This window comes from Convolutriloba macropyga, unplaced genomic scaffold, assembly GCF_964194025.1.
Source record: "Convolutriloba macropyga unplaced genomic scaffold, txConMacr16.3 SCAFFOLD_1447, whole genome shotgun sequence".
Taxonomy (NCBI): domain Eukaryota; kingdom Metazoa; phylum Xenacoelomorpha; order Acoela; family Convolutidae; genus Convolutriloba; species Convolutriloba macropyga.
Window position 1 is genome coordinate 19,514 of NW_027450919.1, and position 19,211 is coordinate 38,724.

General features: G+C 56.7%; 2 protein-coding genes across 2 annotated transcripts; one reads left to right on the forward strand and one right to left on the reverse strand.

The window, feature by feature from the left end:
* Positions 1-10,575: 10,575 nt before the first annotated feature.
* LOC142356274 (uncharacterized) lies at positions 10,576-13,394 on the forward strand. Its single transcript, XM_075408220.1, has 5 exons — positions 10,576-10,708; positions 10,782-11,145; positions 12,086-12,234; positions 12,405-12,491; positions 12,966-13,394. Exons 1-5 carry the CDS (start codon positions 10,576-10,578, stop codon positions 13,277-13,279), a joined length of 1,047 nt encoding a protein of 348 aa, XP_075264335.1. The 3' UTR covers positions 13,280-13,394.
* Positions 13,395-14,509: 1,115 nt separating this feature from the next.
* LOC142356275 (uncharacterized) lies at positions 14,510-18,948 on the reverse strand. The gene is made up of 5 exons (XM_075408222.1): positions 18,704-18,948; positions 17,711-17,930; positions 16,647-17,035; positions 15,253-15,364; positions 14,510-14,844 (listed from the first exon to the last, which is right to left on the reverse strand). The coding sequence occupies exons 1-5, from the start codon at positions 18,946-18,948 to the stop codon at positions 14,692-14,694; spliced, it is 1,119 nt and encodes a 372-aa protein (XP_075264337.1). The 3' UTR covers positions 14,510-14,691.
* Between the last annotated feature and the right edge of the window lie 263 nt (positions 18,949-19,211).

Sequence of the window (19,211 nt, forward strand, 5' to 3'; positions counted from 1 at the left end):
ATGTGTATGGAATTGATATTTCTAGTATGTCGACCTCCGATTAATGCAGATTGCCTTCTCCCATGAGCTTCTTTATCGATGGCAGTTCCATTTTGCCGTAAATGATGGCGGCTATTACTCGTATTGGAGAGGGGTGTTGGCCGGGTAAGTGGGCTTCCACTGATGTCGTGCTTACATCCCGAGTTATGCTTGCCATTTGAGCAAGCGATTGTTACTTTGCATTGTATATATTCTCCTTAGAAATTGGCAATTGTGCAGTTACACTTGGCCAACGGGCACCACCCATTTGGAGCTGCGAAGGGAATTCGAGCGTACAAGAAAGTCCTTCACAGATGCAGTTAAAGCCTTCATCAGACTGCAAAGCCTACCGTACGGCGAGATCTTCCGTTGCAATTGCCAGGTAGGTACTAATCTAAGTGGTTACGGCATGACTCGTAGCAGAGGTGCTCAAACACGGTGAAGTATGCACAGACATATTTGGAATCTAATCGATCGGGGTGCTCTGTATTATTAGACTTGAGATATGCATAGGCGTACTTACGTAAACTATCAATTACTGTACTTGTGATACCCCTGTACATACGAATTCCACAGGGAGGGGTTCCCCAAAAAGTTCAAGCAGACGGAGTCTCACTCTCCATCAGAAAGTCGGCATGCTCGCTACAGCGCCCCTACTTGCCAAGCAAGTCGGATATCCTTTGTACTTCCACAGGTATGTATTGGCATATTACCTGCTTGTTGAAGACCCATTGTGTTTTGGGGGTTGACGGTTCATGGTTTGAGGTATGCGAACGGTCGCAGGCTCAGCCTTCACAGACAGAGTCTTCATCGCCAACAAGACCTTGAGGAAGGAATTGATAGGGTGTTTTGAAGCGCACACAAGCTCTGGCGGCAGGGTGCGGGCAGGCGTCGTCCCAGACGCCGACACAATGAGCAGCTTGAAGCGATCGCTACTCTTGGATGAAAACGGGTGTGAGTCCCTGTGGCCCATCGTGCAGACAGCGTTTGGAGATGCCCCACCCGGCTCTGTGGTCCGGCACGTCTACATGGAGATCATACGGACACTGGCGACGAACGCTCCGGTTTGTCACCTCGTAAAGCCACATCTCTTCGAGATTGTTGACAACTTGATACATGGGGGGGAGCCATCCTTCCCCGATCTCGACAAGATTCACGTGCACAGCCCCGCTCTGCTGCGATTCATCAAAGGTGCTGGAGGTGCCGGCCATGGCCTGGATATTAACGTCCGACACCTTCTACGCGCCATGAGATACCGAGCTGAGGCTGCCTATGATGTCGGGGCAACTGACACTGAGGTATGTGTTTACATATTTCATTGCTACTCTGCGTCTCTGACTCCAAGTATCTCTTGACATAACTTTGCTCGAGATGCTCTCGTGTCACAACATATATCCTTCGGAATATCATACTATAGGTATCTCTTAACATATCTTGAATACTCCTGTCCTGTGATATGAGCAGACATACTTCTCATCCAACTACAGTGTAGCAGGACTTTACGAATGGAATTAATTCCTGGCAGATTCCTGTGATATGAGCAGACATACTTCACATCCAACTACAGTGTAGCAGGACTTACCGAATGGAATTCCTGGCAGATACCTGAAGGCATGCGGAAAGCGGCGGAGGAGCATGGGGTTCAACGCCTTTCTGACCCTACCGGATGGTCCGAGGACGAAGCCTTCCTTCGAATGGGATTGTTCGGTGGTTTTGCTTCGACGCCCTACCAGCCGTCAGAGCTCGGCGGGAGCCACATCATCCGGCAAGTTCCTAGGTATGAAGCAGACGCCAAATCGGAAGAGAAAGGTTGCACCAAGCACAAGACCGCAAGTTCCAGTCATACCCCAGGTATAGTTTTGCGTATCACCCCCTATGATACAGTGAACCATATTTCAAGTGTCAATTGATGTATTTCCCTGAGGTTGCAACGATCGTATGCAGGCATTATCGCCCACTGGTGCCTAGACTGCAATATGTGCGTGGCTTGTGCCATGATGTCGGAATGCGAGAGCTCAAGGACCCTTTTCGACATGCTCTTTGCAATGTATCCCAATCCTCCTACCCTTGTGAGCTACGATAATGGGTAAGTATCGTATCCATATATCGTGTCTGCCGCCGCTCCCTTCCTTCCTGTGAGTTCGGCATCGTATCAGCATGTTTAATTCGTTCATATTACACATGCTCGCCAGGTGTAACCTGCATCAGTATATCCTAAATCGAGAACCCGCACATTTCAAGATGACGGAGATCGTGATTGACGAGTTCCACGCGAAGAGCCACAAAGATTGTAGTATTAACTATAATTCTGGAGAGTTTAGATCGCGAGCTCGAAATTTCTCTCTGTGTGAGCAAAAGAATCGAGGCCTTGCGGCCATGGCGACCAACTTTTCGCACATGGATCAAATTTCTTTCTTAGAGTTATGCCGCTACAAACTCGCGGCTATTAACCTTTACCAGAAGGAGCGCAACTCCGTCTCTCACAAAGTCTTCTGGCGGCCTGCCATGCTCAATCTTCGCGAGTTCGAGGAGGGGTACGGCAGCTCTGGCGAGGAGGACTGATGCGCGACGGTGTAAATATGACATTTGCCATATCTGAAATATGCATAACCATATCTGAAGGGCTTTTGTGTTACAGCTGAACTAATAGCCTCCTTGATCTCTTGTGAGTTGTGAGATCGCATGTTTTTAAGTGTTTGAAGTATGTCAATACGTACATTCCTGTTGGTGCACATCGATCCTGGCAACTAGCTATACTACACTGTGTATAGCTAATCTACGGTGGGTATGGACAACCATACTTCAATTATGAATTCAGCTCTTTGGCGATAATATATACATCGTGTCGATAATAACATCTGAACTTGTCCTTGCTGTTAATAATGGTCGACATGTGGTTCTCTTGGTCGACTGTACCGTCAAGGTATGACATACCATATTACGCACGTGCGCGGGGCCTAGACGACAGGACTGTATGTATCCATGGTATGTGCAGCCGTATCATGTGCAATCATTTATGCCCATTGTGCCCATTGTTGAAGTATATATATGTAGTGACATATTTATGATATCAAATTTCATATTATATTCTCATCTTCTCCTCGGGCGAAATCCATCACCGGCCTCACATGATGCACCCAGAACAGGGTCATGGGGTCTATACAACATGCCTGACGTGTTGCAATGTGTATATAAGAGATTCATGAGAATTTTAACTGGTAATACAGTTCTGAGTTGTTGTAGCGTGTAAATGTGGGACATATCCATGCGCATGCAATGCAAATGATCATGACATATCTGAAATTGAGCATTTCATGGAGCAAAGGTTATTCTGCTTTCCCATTGCGCATAGAAATGGTTGGGGGTGTTTTCCTGTTCTCAAATATGCTAAAGGGATCTAATAATGCACGCCTAGCATGAAGCTCCACGCCATGACATGTGTCTTTCTCTTGAAGTATGTTTGTTACTATCTGTGATATGTAATGTCATATTATATTCTCATCTTCTCCTCGGGCAAAATCCATCACCGGCCTCACATGATGCACCCAGAACAGGGTCATGGGGTCTATACAACATGCCTGACGTGTTGCAATGTGTACATAAGAGATTCATGAGAATTTTAACTGGTAATACAGTTCTGAGTTGTTGTAGCGTGCAAATGTGCGTCATGTCCATGCGCATGCAATGCAAATGATCATGACATATCTGAAATTGAGCATTTCATGGAGCAAAGGTTGTTCTGCTTTCCCATTGCGCATAGAAATGGTTGGGGGTGTTTTCCTGTTCTCAAATATGCTAAAGGGATCTAATAATGCACGCCTAGCATGAAGCTCCACGCCATGACATGTGTCTTTCTCTTGAAGTATGTTTGTTACTATCTGTGATATGTAATGTCATATTATATTCTCATCTTCTCCTCGGGCAAAATCCATCACCGGCCTCACATGATGCACCCAGAACAGGGTCATGGGGTCTATACAACATGCCTGACGTGTTGCAATGTGTACATAAGAGATTCATGAGAATTTTAACTGGTAATACAGTTCTGAGTTGTTGTAGCGTGCAAATGTGCGTCATGTCCATGCGCATGCAATGCAAATGATCATGACATATCTGAAATTGAGCATTTCATGGAGCAAAGGTTGTTCTGCTTTCCCATTGCGCATAGAAATGGTTGGGGGTGTTTTCCTGTTCTCAAATATGCTAAAGGGATCTAATAATGCACGCCTAGCATGAAGCTCCACGCCATGACATGTGTCTTTCTCTTGAAGTATGTTTGTTACTATCTGTGATATGTAATGTCATATTATTTGCATGTTGAAATCAAATATGATTTAACATACCTGCAATATGTTCTAAATGCTACTCGATATATATATGGACCCGGTCCTGGTATATGCCACCGTATATACATAGTAGGGTACGGATGAAACTCATGCCGTGGCATGCATGTCATGCATGCGTGTCTACACGTACCATCTCTTGTAATTTGTGTTATCATGTTTCTATTATTATTTCATGTGCACAGTAGTAAGTAATATATTATAATATAATAATAGGGTACCTAGGTACCTGTAATATGAATATACCGCAGCTCTATGCCAACGGGTCTGTTGCCTGGTACCTACTACTGTAGTAATATGTATGTTCATGTTCATTCTGCAATATTATATGAAGATGCATATCCGAGATCTGACAGATAATACCTGATGCTGTAGGAAGCCGCGACTCGCAGCAGGTCGTGGTTTGCCATGTCAGATAGGGAAGCGATATGTATTGGGCATTCCCAGATATGACAGATATTGTTATAATATGACATTCTCTGACGAAACCTTGACAGCTGTTTTTTTTTTAACAACCTAACACCTGCTACCTACCGTTGATTGTACGATAAATATTTATCGACATCCTTGGCTAGTACATTGTCTGCCATACATACGTCAGCTGCGAGTTTGACCATATCGGCCAAGAGGGAAACTAGAACGGCACCGGTAGCACACTAGCTTGCATGCACCTGGTATACAGGAGTATAATATGGGAACATAACCCGACCGTCGGAAACAGATCATTTCGCTCAAGTCACTCGCACCATGCCGACTAACACTCCCTCCTCTCGCGCTGCCCGCGCTTCTGGTAGAGAGAGTAGGCTACGGGAGGAGGCCAAGCAGGCCGCTAGGGAGGCCGAGGCCCATGCCTCTACCCGATCCACCCGCGGTCGCGGCTCGGCGGCCGGGAACTCTGCTTCCCCCCAACCGAAGGCTGCATCCCGGAAGTCCGGCAGCCGGCCAGCTACCCGGCAGCAGGCCAAGTCCCCGGACGGCCAGGCAGCTGCCCAGCAGCAGGACAAGTCCCCCAGCCCGGCAGATGCCCAGCAGGAGCAGCTACAGGAGCAGAAGAAGAAGAAGAAGGAGCAGCAGGAGGAGGACAAGAGGAAGAAGAAGAAGCAGAAGACGAGGTCGAAGAGCAAGGAGGCCTCCCCATCGTCGACGAAGGCCCACGCTGCGAGGGGTGGGCCGGGCGACACTGACAACGAGGCGGAAGACCCCCAGCCCGAGGATGAAACCAAGGATCCCCAGCAGATCGTCGATGATGGAGATTGGGAACTCGAGTTCCCGACGGTCTACGACCGGCTACCTGCGGGCCAGGTATTAAGCCCCCCCCCCCCCCCCCACTTTTGCCGGACCCACGGACGCATTTGTTTCGGTATATGTGTGCCCATACTAACAGATCCCCATTGCCAACCGCAGCACAAGATCATGTGTGCCGGGAGCTTCGTCATCAGGGACGACATCGGCGGCATCGTCGTCCGAGGCAAGAGGATCGAGGGGCGGTGCGCCGTGTGCCCTGCGAAGATCAAGTACCAGGCGGAGGACGGCACGTGGAAAACCCGGCGCAACTCGAAGAACCTCACCAACTTCTACTGCCTCTGTAAGCGCTCCCCCATCCTAGATGCATTGCACCTGGCTAGGACAAATGGTCAGAGGCTCAGGGGGGAAGTGTTTTGGATCTGCCTTCGCTGCATCCGGGCCTTAGGGCCGGAGGCGTCCTGCCTTGCCACACATCTGGGTCTGGGTGCCACACTTAAAGAAATAGAACCTGTGGAGGCGTAGAGCGCTTCCCCACCCTTGTCACTCTCAGCCTTGTAAAAGATGTTTACCCCCATCTCCTCCCCCCCCCATGTGTGTTGTGCAATGCATGCTGAGCCCACAGCTCAGCCGTCAGCCACTGCCCACTGGGCACAGTAGCTGCCCATCCACGGCGTCGCTGGCGCCTGGGCACTTAGTCACCCGCAGCTGCTCGTAAAAGATGTTTACCCCCAGCTCCCCCCCCCCCCATGGGTGTTGTGCAATGCATGCTGAGCCCACAGCTCAGCCGTTAGCCACTGGCTACTGGGCACAGTAGCTGCCCATCCACAGCGTCGCTGGCGCCCGGGCACTAGTCACCCATAGCTGCTTCCCCCCCACCCACAGCGTAGCTGCTGCCCACCCATGAACTAGAGCCCAACTGGAGCCTGTTGTTAGAGATAGGAATGTAAAAGAGTGATTTTACCGTCGAGACTGCTCATGTATGTGTGTGCGCTGTGTGACGCACAACGTAGACGTATGTGACCACCCCCCCTAGCGTTGATGCATATGACCACCCGCCCATAGCGATGTGTCTGCCCACCTATAGCGATGCTCATCTGACCTTGTAAAAAGGCTCCCTTTTGTGCCGTCTGTCCTCCCTGTCTGTTCTATGCATGTGTCTGACGCACAACGTAGACGCATGTGACCACCCCCCCTAGCGTTGATGCATATGACCATGCAGCCACCCGCCCATAGCGATGTGTCTGCCCACCTATAGCAATGCTCATCTGACCTTGTGAAAAGGCTCCCTTTTGTGCCGTCTGTCCTCCCTGTCTGTTCTATGCATGTGTCGACACATGTGTGTTGCATTTCTAGAGCGTAGTAGAAACAGCATGTTTTACAAAGTGGCACTTACAGAGCTGAAGTCACTTCTAGGTTTCTTGTGCTTTAGAATTGTAAAGAAAGTATTTCATGAACGCAACTTGCCAAGGCGTCATGCATGGGGCCCCAACCCTCATGAGATGGCCACACAACCATTGCATGACAATGCGTGCAAACGCTTTAGCTTTTGCTCTGCCAACAGGTGGTAGTGTGCATGGGCTGTTCTCCAAGGCAGCATTTATCCAGGGGAGTACCTTGTATCGAATTATCTCAACACCGTCCTCAGCGAGCTGGAGCCAGTCCTCAGGGGAAAGTGCAGTCCTCATCTTGACAAAAGTGCCGGGTTCTTGAACTGTTGTTAGTTGAGATGGTGATGGGGCCCCAACTGAGGCACCCGTATGCGGACTAGCAGCTGGCAGGGCATGGACGAGGCCAGGTGGGTCCCCCATTGGGACAGAGTTAAGCTCCACAACTCCTGCTTGTTGAGCTGCTTGATCCGCCCCCCCTTTGGTAGGTATCATGAGCTCCAGGACACAGGAAACTGGGTGGGTGGCGGGGCAGTTGGGATGGAAACTGTCAGTGTGTATATATGGCAGCCCATATTCTCAAAGTATGGCTGCACATATTCTCAAAGTATGGCTGCACATATTTCCAAAGTATGGCTGTACATATTTCCAAAGTATGGCTGTACATATTTCCAAAGTATGGCTGCACATATTCTCAAAGTATGGCTGCACATATTTCCAAAGTATGGCTGCACATATTTCCAAAGTATGGCTGCACATATTTCCAAAGTATGGCTGCACATATTTCCAAAGGAAGAAAGTTGGGGGGAGGGGTTCACCTGGATCTGTCTCTGTCTCCACCTCAACTCGAGCCACTAGCTGCAAAGCCATGTCCATGGCCTCCTGTTGGGGGTCATTGGGAAGGTACAATGCCGTCGCTCCATGCTCGCCTACAGCCAGCGCAGAACAGGTGAGTAAAATCAGGCATGTTCACCACAAGTGCTAAACACGCAACACACTAAGACGCACCTTCACGCAGATCTACATATGCCTGTTGCAGCTCCCTCTGGAGATGAAGAAGCCTTTCCAGGACCTTCTTTTTCATGGGGCCCCTTGATTTCGCCTTTTCTTTGGCATCCACCACACTTGCTTCCAGCACAGCCAATGTGTGTCCAAGGTGAGCGCCAGTGGAAAACAACTCCACTAGGGCCTCGAGGCTCTGAAAAGTCAGCTTTCCCAACTCTGCACACAACAACAATAGCATACGATGGTGTCAGCATGTTGTCCCTACATCTCGGCAATCAGCGTGCAGTTGTGAGCTGTGAGCGTACCTTCTTTTGTAAGAAGCATGAGGTCCATGATCTTGCTGCCGTTCGCTCCATGGAGAAGTCCAACTAGCATTTCTGGGGTAACTGTAGCCCCATGATCATTGCACAGCTGCTTCTGATCCGGCTGCTTGGACTGATCTAGAAGTGGGGATGGGGTGGCCAGGTGGGGCGTGAGCGAGCGAGCGAGCGAGTGAGTGTGTTTTGCAAGGCTGTGGGGGGGGGGGGTGGGGGCAGTCAGGACTACACATAGCTGCTCGGGAACCGGGTGTATGTTTTGACATACCTTTTTGCGTTCCTTCCCCGATCGCTGCCTGAACTAGTCGAAGAGCTAGCTCGCGATGGCCATCCTGGGTCAGTGATTCTGTGGCATCACACCGAAAAACTCGTTTGTCCGTTAGACGATCCACGAGGCCTCTTGTGTCGTGGGACCCCTCGAACCGTAGAGCCCATTTGGCAACCCGTTCCATGTCCGGAAGGGTCATATCCTTGATATCCAGAAGCGGGAGGTCCTCTGGCCAGCTCTCGTACGATCTCCCAGTCGACGGCTGGAACATCCCCCGCAATTCCGCAGTTGTGGTCCGCGCTAGGAAGGCAGGACTCCCACGATCCGGAAGTGCCATCTGGCACAGCAGCCGGACCACTCGCCTCTGCACCCGCTCCCCGCCGGGGATGTTCTTGAATTCCAACGGCTGATATTTCGGGAATGTGCGCTTCAGGGCCTCCTGCATCCTCTTCGTATCCTCCTGGCACTCGTATGCAATCGGCGCCTTTTCTGCTGCTTTCACCGTTTCCGCCCACAGTTGCAGTCCCGGCGAGTTCTCCGCCGTCACCTTGTAGTTCATTCGATCGTAGGTCACGAGGTACCACTCGACACCACCCTTATCATGCAGGGTGCTTAACATGGTTTTGATTGACTTTTTCTTGTTCTGCAGCCACATCCACCTGGTACTCGCATCGCTCGGATCCAAAGCCCTGTGCTTCCGCTTCCTCGCCTCTTGCTCGCCCACACCCGCATCAACCATCTCCGAGTCTGCGCCCTCCGGCCGCTTCCCGTTAACACCACAACCATTCTCGAGCCGGCCCTGGGCCCCTCCCTCGTGCGATTCCCCGGCGTGCATAGGATCGCTCATCTCCATTGTGTTGGCGATGGGCACGGCAAGTCTGTAGTAGCTGTCTCTCGTGCGCACCTGTTGCAATGCTTTTCGTATTCATGGCCCTCGACTTAGTCGTGGGCCGAGACTGCGGCCTGCGACTGCCACTCCTTCAAAAATTCGAAAATGGACAGGGAACGTTGTTGTACTTGTTTACAGTATATGAAGTTACACTGTTGTATTTGTTTACATACAATATGTATATGAAGTACGATTCATTCGAACGAAAGGGGGGCAAAAGTGGTGGGAGCGGTACACAAACCCACCTGTTTTGCCCCACATCCAACCCACTCGATATCCATCGATATATATATCGATCGACACCGTGGATCGACATGTCCACACATGCATGTGTGCAGGGTGTATAACAGTGTATAACAGGGTGTATAACAGTGTATAATACTCGTACAAACCTTGATGTCCCTTGTACAAATCTGGCGGCGCCAGGCTTTAATCTCTCTCTCTCTCTCTCTCTCTCTCTCTCTGTATAACTCGTACATACAACAATATACATATACGTACGTACGTACCTACCCACTCGTACCCTACCCCTACGTACGTTCTACCAGGAGTTTCCTCCTGGTTCTACTTTATAATTTCGTGCGCCAAGCTCCCTCCCGGCCTCCCAACCCGGCCACCGGCCGGGGTGGGTGAAAAGGACTCCCTCTCGATCCCGGCCTGCTCCTGGTGCCCTAACAGTACTAGTACGAGTACGAAGTTGACACCCTGTATATATACGCGCAGGGAGGCACGTACCTATACGTACCTACCTACCATCCGTTATCTATATACCTACCTAGCGCAAAGTGGTCTATACCCCCATTCTCGTACGAGTAAGCTGCAGTAGTGACTCGTAGGTACCCTGCTAGGCCTAACTATGGCCGCAGTAGGTACCCTACCCTGGGTACCTACTGCCATAGCACCGCCCGGGTGCCCCCCTGTTTTCTGGAGCTGTGCGGCTGCATTCCTCCTGGTGCGGCTGCATTCTGGCTTGTGCACCTATCACACCCTACCCTGGGTGCGGGTACTGGGTAGGCAACTACGAGTACGAGTACGAGTACTCATACGTACCCCTAGCCAGCTTGGGCACTACCCTACCCAGCTACCTCTCTAGAGAGAGCGACACATGATTTCGAAACTCGGCACATCGCCAGTCAGTGAGTGGCTCCAGAGGTTCCCGGCAATCGGCAATTCGGCATACACCCGGCCCGGGCGGGGTGTACATAGCCCCTACGGCCCTACCTACATGCACGCTGACTGTACATGGGTGTGTCTCCTGTGTCGGACGTCGGTATCCCTGGCGGCCTCGATCTGCTGATGATCTTTTGTCAGATCGAGAGCCGCTTCCAGTGCTAATCGTGCCCCAGCCTCGCAGGCCGTGTACGCGTTTGTATACTCGCCAATCGATAGCCAACTATCAAAGGACACCCCCAGAAGACACATCGGAGCCCGTTTTCTGGACCGGCTCACCTGTCTATACTGTAGCAACCAGGGCGATCAGACCTGGGAAACCCAACGGCAGGCACACTGACCCGCAGCCAAGCTACGCGACCACCAGAATGCTGCGGAGACCAGCTTCAGCTCACACTACCACAGCGGCCGCGGTCCCGGCCTCTGCAGCAACGCCTGCGCCCGGCCCTGGCCGCATCAGCCCGTCGCGTCCTGCTCTCTCGCACCCCGCGACCACTGGGATGAGGTACGGCCTGGAGCACACGCAAGCCCATTGCCTGCCGGTCGGAGGTACAAGTCGGGGCGACAGTCCGTGTCGCAGCACATGTAGTGTACCTGTGTCCGATCAGAGCTGCTGGTGGACCCTGCAGCACTGGAGTGTCATCTTGCCTCCCTTCATCCGGCCCGGACAGGGTATGATAAGTCCTATCGCAAAAGGCTGAGAGACTTCGGCAGCACCAGCTCCGTCCTGTCGCTCGAGTCAAACCCGACCGATCGCGACTCGACAGCTCTCTCGCAGAATTCCTATATATACCTGGATGGCTGTGGCGGTAGTGGCAGGATTCCGTGCAAAGCTCTGGAGGTCACCGTTAGTGAGTTGGTGAGAGGCTCGATCGAAGTCCGTGAAGCATTCATGCGTTGGGTGGCCGAGCCTAGCTTGGAGACATGACCAATATGTCCAAGAAACGGCATAGGCTGTGCGTGTGTGTGCATCTGTGTGTGTGTGTGTGTGGGGGGGGGGGGGGGGTTCATTCGTGGGAGAGAGGGAGCCTGAATGTGAGGCGGAGTTGGGATAGAGGGAGTGGTCAGGCTGCGGTCTCCACGAGGCCTGAGAGCAGGCATGGCAGCGTCGGTCATCTACCAGTTGGGCTCAGGGGGAGCAGGCTGGCCTTGTGGCGCAGCTGTGGCTACTCTCCTTGGACATCGAGCAGCAGCAGCGCATGCAGGGCAGGGGCAGCAGCAGCAGTCACAGCACACCGCATGCCTGAAATGGCTCCATGCGCCCTACGCTCCTCTTAGTACTCTGTGCAGCGCCGTGAGCACTCCCTGCGCCCCCCCCCCCCCCCCCCCCCCCCGGGCCGGGGAGATCTCCCCCTGCGGTGCAGTACTGTGCTTGATAGAGAGCTCCTCTAGCCTGACCTACCCCCTGCGGTTGCCCCTCCACCGTAATTACCCTCTGCCCGCAGGCAAGCACCCAATCCGCGCCTTCAGCTGGCAGGTCCTTGCGCAGCCTACCGCCTGCCTGGGCCGGGCAGCTGGTTTGACACCCCAGCTCAGACCCACCGCAACAAGCCTCTCCTGAACGCGGTGTCTTCCCCCAAGGCCTCGAAGCAGGGTGGGTGCCTCCCCTCCCCATGAGCTCCGTCATTCCGCCCTGTCCCGCCCCCGCCCACGCCCGCAGGTCACATGTCAGAATGCGGAGGCCCTTCACCTTCACTGCTCTGTCAAAAGCGCCCTCCTTAACGCACATCTATGTTGCACGGGCCGGCGCCCTCCGCCTTGCAGGATCCCTCGGCTTCAAGGGCGTCCACCACGTGGCTATCATCGTCAGCGACCTCGCCCGCTCCATGGAATTCTACTGTGGCGTCCTTGGTAATCATAGCCGGACTCCTTCTCCATCCCCGTGCCGCCCCCACTCCTCCCCTGGCACGGGGAAGCGCACGCCGTTCTGGCAAAATCCCCTGCCTTCTCCTGGCTATGGTGCGGACGAAAGGGGTGCATGCCGTTGGCTGCGGTTGGCTGCAAGCGGACGAGCTTGAGGGAAGGCTTGAGTGGAGTGGAGTGGAGTGGAGCGGCAGTGCAGGCGCCTGGGACAAGGGAAATTGCTGATAGGCACGGGGGACCGGGAAGCCACGAGAAGGGGCCGAGCGTTACGATGCGTATGATGGATCACTCGCGAGTAAAGGAAACCGACACAGAAGAGGAACGGGGCGTTTCGTGCGTTGCGACCACCCGCGGCCTCTCGCAATCGCACTCGCCCCCGTGCTCACAGCCTTCTGCTGGGCCCCGCAAACAGAACGATGCCAGCTGACGCTCGATCGTCTGTGCTCTGGCTGCTGTTTCCAGGGCTCAGTGTCAACGAGGAGCGCCCGCATGACAAGCTGCCCTACGCGGGAGCGTGGCTGTGGATAGGCCCGGAGATGATCCACCTCATGGAGCTCCCCAACCCAGATCCTCTGGAAGGAAGGCCGGCCCATGGAGGGCGGGACCGCCACTTCTGCGTGGGCGTCGAGTCTGTTGAGGCCATCACCGGCAAGCTGGACGGCGCTGGGATCGAGTACACCGCCAGCAAGTCGGGGCGGCCGGCCATCTTCTTCCGGGACCCTGACATGAACACCGTGGAGTGCGTCGAGGTCGAGCCCTGGCGGCCGGGCGTGTGATTGACCGCGCCCAGAGGTCACAACAACCGTTAGCCGCCGGGCGCGGGCGGGGCGTCTCCTCCCTTTCTCTCAGAGAATCATAGAAAGAGAACGAGGCCCTGTCCACCCTCAGGGGGGGGGGCGGGCGGGGGCACGGTCACACGTGCGGCGTTGATAACATTTTCCTTCTGAAGCCCGGCGTAACTTCTTACCATCCGGTGCCCTGAGGATTTTTGGACGACTCCATGAGGCTCGCTCCGAGGGCCGGAGGGTGGGAGCCGGAAGCTGCTGGACACTGCCCCTCGGCCCAGGGCTGAGGCAACTACAGTACACAGCAGCTCCGGCCCGTGGCGGAAGTGCAGAGCTCACAGCACCGCAGGGGCGCGCTGGAGCCTTTGTTGCGGCTATTGTAGACTGGGAGCGGCTTGTCGCACTTAGGTGCAGAGGCTGGTGACACGTCAGCAGTGTTCGTACACCGATAGATAGCACATGCAATAACACTGTTGCTTCCACATCCACCACCCAAGTCTGTGCGCAGCGGACGGGCGGGTGGGGCGGCTGCCGGTGGCGCTGGTGGGTGGTTCCAGGAAACGAATTCCTTTATGGGGGAGCCCGGCCTCCCGGGGTCCCGTCGATCACATTTATTATGAGCTGCGGTGCAGTGATGAGGGCAGAGCCGTGGACCGGTGTATGAACGGTCCCGTGTGTTTGCCGGTGCCACCGTCTTCCAGCCAGATCAGGGTCCCACTGTAGTGCGGCCTCTCAAAACGCGGGTCTCCGGTATCACTCCACCCAGTTACAAGCACACACAAGCCACCGCGCCTCGTGTGGGTTGTGCGCGTGTCGCTGTGTGTGTCGGGGGCGGGGGGGGCAGTCTTCCAGGGCAAGTTCAAGCCTAGCTTGGCCGGGCCCCGGCCCGGGGGGGGGGGGGGGGGTGGGGTGGGGGTGTTGCTGTCATGGGCCATTCGCAGGGCGCCACAGCTCAGGGTTCCAAAACTCGGCCCAGCAACCCCGTCGCAGTTTGCTGCTTTCGGCCCTGCGACCACATGCAGGGAAGCCGCAGCCGCCCTCCGGCGGCCTATCAGGCTGCCCTTCCCGGCCTCCTTTGACCCCTCGCGCATTGACTGCACGCGACAGCTGCACAGCTATCCACTGCTGGTCCACGCAGAACGAGGGGGGGGGGGGGGGGGGCAGCCGCCATGTCGTACAGTGACCGCGGCGATGTCTCGGGGCGGCAGCACAGATCCGCGTTCGCGCAACACTGGCAGCGGCCCCCTCCTGCCCTATCATCTTATAGCTGTCCTTAACCTCGGGCCCACAGTACAATTCACGACGGCCGGTTGCGAGATCTCTTCCTCACTCATGCCGTGATGGATATTATGCGCTTGGATTCTTCTACCGGCCATCAGTCGATCGCGGTGAGGATCCGCCCGCTAGCCGGCGTCAGAGTCCATCTCTGCAAGGAGCATCTCGAAGATGTCGGTTCTGAGGAAGACCTCCTTGTCGCGGCAGATCTCAAGCAGCTCTCCGGTCTCTCGCGGGTTCAGGTGACGGCGAAGGCCGGCAAAGCCGTCCAGCCATAGCGCCTGCAGCACCGCCGGCCGGTGCTGAGCCAAACACGGGTGATGGACTGACACGCAGATGGGCAGACAGAGAGACAGCAGGGAGGCAGCAGACCGGCAGACGAGGGGACCGGCGGGCAGGCAGGCAGGCAGAGGGCCGGCCGGCAGGCTGCAGACTAAAAGGAGAAGGCAAAAGGAGCCAAGAGAAGAGTGTGCAGACTGGAGCGCGGCTGCCACGTCCAAAACGACCGATTCGTTTTGGCGTGCAGGCCGAGCTGCATGGCTGCAGGGAGAGGAACAGATTGCAGGGGACGGGGGCAGCGTGCGGCGGCAAGGAGACGCCGTCGAGGGAGGGCACGCTGTACAGAGTGGGAGTGGGAGGGGGAGGGGGATGCGGGACGCGGGGTGCAAGAAGTGGCTCTGTGGGGTGACCTTTGAGGACGGGCACTCGTGGATGGCACGCAGGAAGACGCGGTGGGCGTGGTCGAGCTGCCCGGCTGCCAAGTGGTGCGCCAGATAGATCCGCCAGAGCACCGGGCACGACCTGCACAGTCACGACGGAAGCGGACGCTGAGAGTGGGTGGGCAGCACGATAAACCCTGGGGAGGGCGGGGGAAGGGGAGGGAACGGCGCGGTGCGTGCATGGCACAACGGCCGGGGGCTGGAGTGAGGATGAGCATTTCTGCTGTGGGGGAGACCGTCGGTTCGCAAGAATGGCTGGGTGTCACACACAGCTCTTGGCTTCGGGCGGAGCTCGGCGGTGCAGCGCGACGGCCTTGCCCTGCAGCCCTGCTGCATGCCAGCACCACCTGTCCCCTTCCCCTCCCCACCTTGGGTTTCATCGACCCGCGCAGCGCCTCGTCAGCAACGGATGGGCCAACAGCAGAACGTGGCAGGAGGGGGACTGAGGTGAAGCTTGTGAAGGGAGGGGCAGTAGGGGCCCCAGGCCCTAAGAGTACCCACGTCACGGGCCGCAGCCGAGGCGTTCCTTCGATCGGTGTCGGCGGCCGCTGCAAACAGTCGCACACATCCGCGGCAGTCGAGACCAGTGCCTGATGGACTGAGCACCGGTGGCCATGGCCGCCCCTTCCTCTCAAGACAGCTAAGGATCCGATTCGTACCCCAGACCCAAATGTGAGGCTGATCGACCCGTGAGTGTCGTGCATGAGGGCAAGAGTGTAAAGACAACGGCCTCTAGTCCGGCCACACGCCGCCCCCGCCTCCCCTTTCTCTACATGAACAGCAGACAGTTTGGCGCCGAGACGGAAAAGCTCGAGGCCGGCCTAGCTGCAGTCGTCCATGGAATCAAGGCCACCGTGCATTGGCCCTATCCAGCGTCGAGACAATCGGACGTGCGGGGGAAGGATATGCAGCTGACGCCCGTATTACGGGGTGGGCGTGCAGGCTTGACTCCGCCGAGCCAACCGAGCCAACTGGCCCCAGCCGTCTCCGCCGCCGGCTACAGGAGCTCTCTGACCGGCTCCCCCTCCCCGTGAGGGGAAAGGAAACAGAGCCCCTGGCTTCCCGTATTCCCCGTCCCGCCGCTGCTCGGCAATTTCTCTTCACCGCCGCTCCTCCCCTCCCCTCGCCTCTCTTCACCTCCGCCTCCGCACACAACACACACACCCATGCGCTGCCGGATTGTCCCGCGACCGGCCGTTGCCCAAGCCTCAGCCAAGACCAGTCTCAGAGCTGCCACACAGCTGAGGACCCGACGCAGCAAAGGAGGGGCGGCCGTGGGAAAACACACGCCATCGCGATGAGGCCTTCAAGCAGCCGACCTTCATCGCTGTAGCAGGCAGCGGGCCGGAGGCTACGGGGCGCACCTGAGGCTGCTGCTCGACGCCAGGCAGTTCTCCAGTGCGCCGTGCACCCGGTGTCGGCCTCCGGGGCGGCGACTCTCCACACGGAGCAGGAGGGCCCACAGCAGCGGCGCCCCGCCGGCAAGCTCGGCCCCACCGGACGTTCGGCCGGCTGCGATGTCAGTGATGGTGGCACGCAGGGCCGAGAGGTGATGCATGCGGGAGTGCAGCTGGACCCAGATGGACAGCACCTCCGCCGAGCCTGGGAAGTCCTGCAGGACGCGGCGGACGGCGTTCTTGGCGGCCCAGGGCGACACACGCAGGCCGTGGTCGTTGCTGCTGCTTCCGTTGTGTCCCTCTGTGGTCAGGTAGGCGACTCGCACCGGGAAAGTGATGAGCCTCGCGAAGAATGCCTGCACGAGAGGGGAACACATGACAGGAGTACGTGCCAGCCGCGTGTGGCGAGGCGGTAAGTGTATGTGAATGCCTGCGCTGTGCCTGGGCAGGACACTCTTGGTCCTCCGGATTGTGTGTGTGTGGGGTAATGGTGGAAGGCAGCCAGCGGGGGGCGGGGAGGGGGGGGGGGGGACTTGAGTTGGGAGGGGCGGCTACGAGTGCCTGGGATCGGTGAGACAGGGATCCAGCGAGAGGAACGGATTTGGGTCTCGGGAGGGTCCCAGGACGAAAGAAAGAGGCCGGAGACGAGGGCTCTGAAGACAGGGAATAGGTATAGCAGGGAAGGACGGTGCGGGGATGGGCTGACTGGGGTCACTCGAGGGTACGGGTGTGAGCGGAAGGGGTGCAGAGCGCCTGGAGGAGGAGGGGAGGAGACGCGGAGGGGCAGCAGCTTTGGTTCCGCAACGGCCCTGTCTTGCTTGCTGACGGCGAGGCATTCTCATTCGTAGGCATGCTGAGAGAATGCATGGATCCAGACAGCGGCGGTGAGCTCCTGCCTCGAGGAGGCTATGGTGGAGGGCCGGCTGTGGGAAGCAGCTACAAGAGCGAGGTGGTGTGTGTGTGTGTGTGTGTGTGTGTGTGTGTGTTTGGAGCGTGAGAGGGGGCAGGGGCAGGGACCGGGGGCTTCGTGCCTGCAGCTCCTCGTGGTACACACTCATCCGCCGCGTGGAAGGGTTGACCGACTCAACCGCGGCGTTGAAGATCGCAGCAGCGGCTGCCATCCCAGGCGACAGCCCGCCAGAGGCATCGCTGGCCGCCGCTTCAGGCCCCTGGCTGGGCTGGATGGCCGCCGGCGCCAGGGCCTCAAAAAGCAGTGCGGCCTTGATGACGGAGCTCGAGGAGTGGTCAAGCCTGTGAGGGGCACAAGGTGCACAGAAGTGACCGCCGAGACCCGAGCTGCAAGCCGACCGCTACTCGACCGGGCTTCTGGCGGAGCCCTGAGGCCGCGGCAAACACGAGAAGCGCTGATAACAGCGGTGGTGCTCGGGGGTGCTCCAAGAAGAGCATTGGCCACAAGGGCGGTCTGAAGACGACGCTCCCGCCCCCGGGTCGCGGCAGCCGTCCCCGGCTTCCTTGGCAACGTCTCCTGCTGCCGTCTGGTGCAGAGCCCCCTTCCTCCTCGCCGCCTGCCTCCCTCTCCTCCCACTCTTAATGTCGTCGCCGCGTCCGTGCTGTGCTGTGAGCCATCCTGCCCGCCGCCTGGACCCGCACCGCCTTCGTACCTCCCCAACCTCTATTCTTTTCTCTTCTCCACCATTTCACCCATGATTCCGGGCTCACCATTCCCCAGCGTGTCAGCCCCCACCTCTCACCATCCTCAGTGGCGGCTGTGCCACAGGCCACTTGCCAACCCCTTAAGTGTGCCTTCCCTCGTGGGGGTGCCCCCCCCCCCCTCCTCCCCCCCCCCTTCCCGCCCCCTCGATGCTCTGTACTCTGATGAAGTCTCAATGATTTCCAGTGTTGGCGGCCCTCCCTCACATCAACCCTCTCTGCCTCTCACCTCCCTCCCGCCTCGCCCTCCAGCGAGGCACTCCCCACACCCCGCCCCCACACTTCCTTTTACCGCCCAAGATTCCGACAAGCATTGCAAGCCCAAGAGAGGCTTTGCTTTTCGGCCGCCTCACCTGCCGCCATTGGTCTGAAGGGCCTGTGGCAGCATGTCCTGGAAGCCCCGGCGGGCATCAGCGACCGCAGCATACTCGAGCTCCCCTTCAGCACCCTCCTCGGTCCCGGCACCCAGCCAGACCAGCGCTCTCAGGGCTGCCACGGAACCCGAGTGGGAGCCCGCAGAGTGCTTCAGCTCGAGCTCCGCCCTTCCGAGGGCGAGCGCCGCTGCTGGCATTCGGTCCGAGCTGGTGACCGACGCCATGGCTGCCCCATAGACCTTTCTGGCAGACTGCGGGCCGGGGAGCGGAGGCAGGAATACTCAGTCCGGAGTCCTCTGTACCAGTGGTGGACCTTTCAGGGGACAGCCTGCGGTGTCGTCACCTCCCATAAGCCTTTGCCTGCTGCCACATTACGTCCACGAACCGAGCAGGGGTCTGCCCAACGTCAAGCGCTGAGCGTCTGTGACCTGCCGCGCAGGTGCAAGGCCGAACCGCTTGCTCTGTCTGTGTGTCGGTCGCACTGTCT

Coding starts and splice junctions, on each gene's coding strand:
- LOC142356275 (XM_075408222.1), bottom strand. CDS start 18,948: ATGGCGTCGGTCACCAGCTCGGACCGAATGCCAGCAGCGGCGCTCGCC. Junction 17,036..17,710: donor TGTACCACGAGGAGCTGCAG/GCACGAAGCCCC, acceptor CCTCTCGTGCAG/GCATTCTTCGCGAGGCTCAT. Junction 15,365..16,646: donor GCGTCGAGCAGCAGCCTCAG/GTGCGCCCCGTA, acceptor GTGACTGTGCAG/GTCGTGCCCGGTGCTCTGGC.
- LOC142356274 (XM_075408220.1), top strand. CDS start 10,576: ATGATTTCGAAACTCGGCACATCGCCAGTCAGTGAGTGGCTCCAGAGG. Junction 11,146..12,085: donor CCCGCGACCACTGGGATGAG/GTACGGCCTGGA, acceptor CTCTGCCCGCAG/GCAAGCACCCAATCCGCGCC. Junction 12,235..12,404: donor CCCCAAGGCCTCGAAGCAGG/GTGGGTGCCTCC, acceptor TCCGCCTTGCAG/GATCCCTCGGCTTCAAGGGC.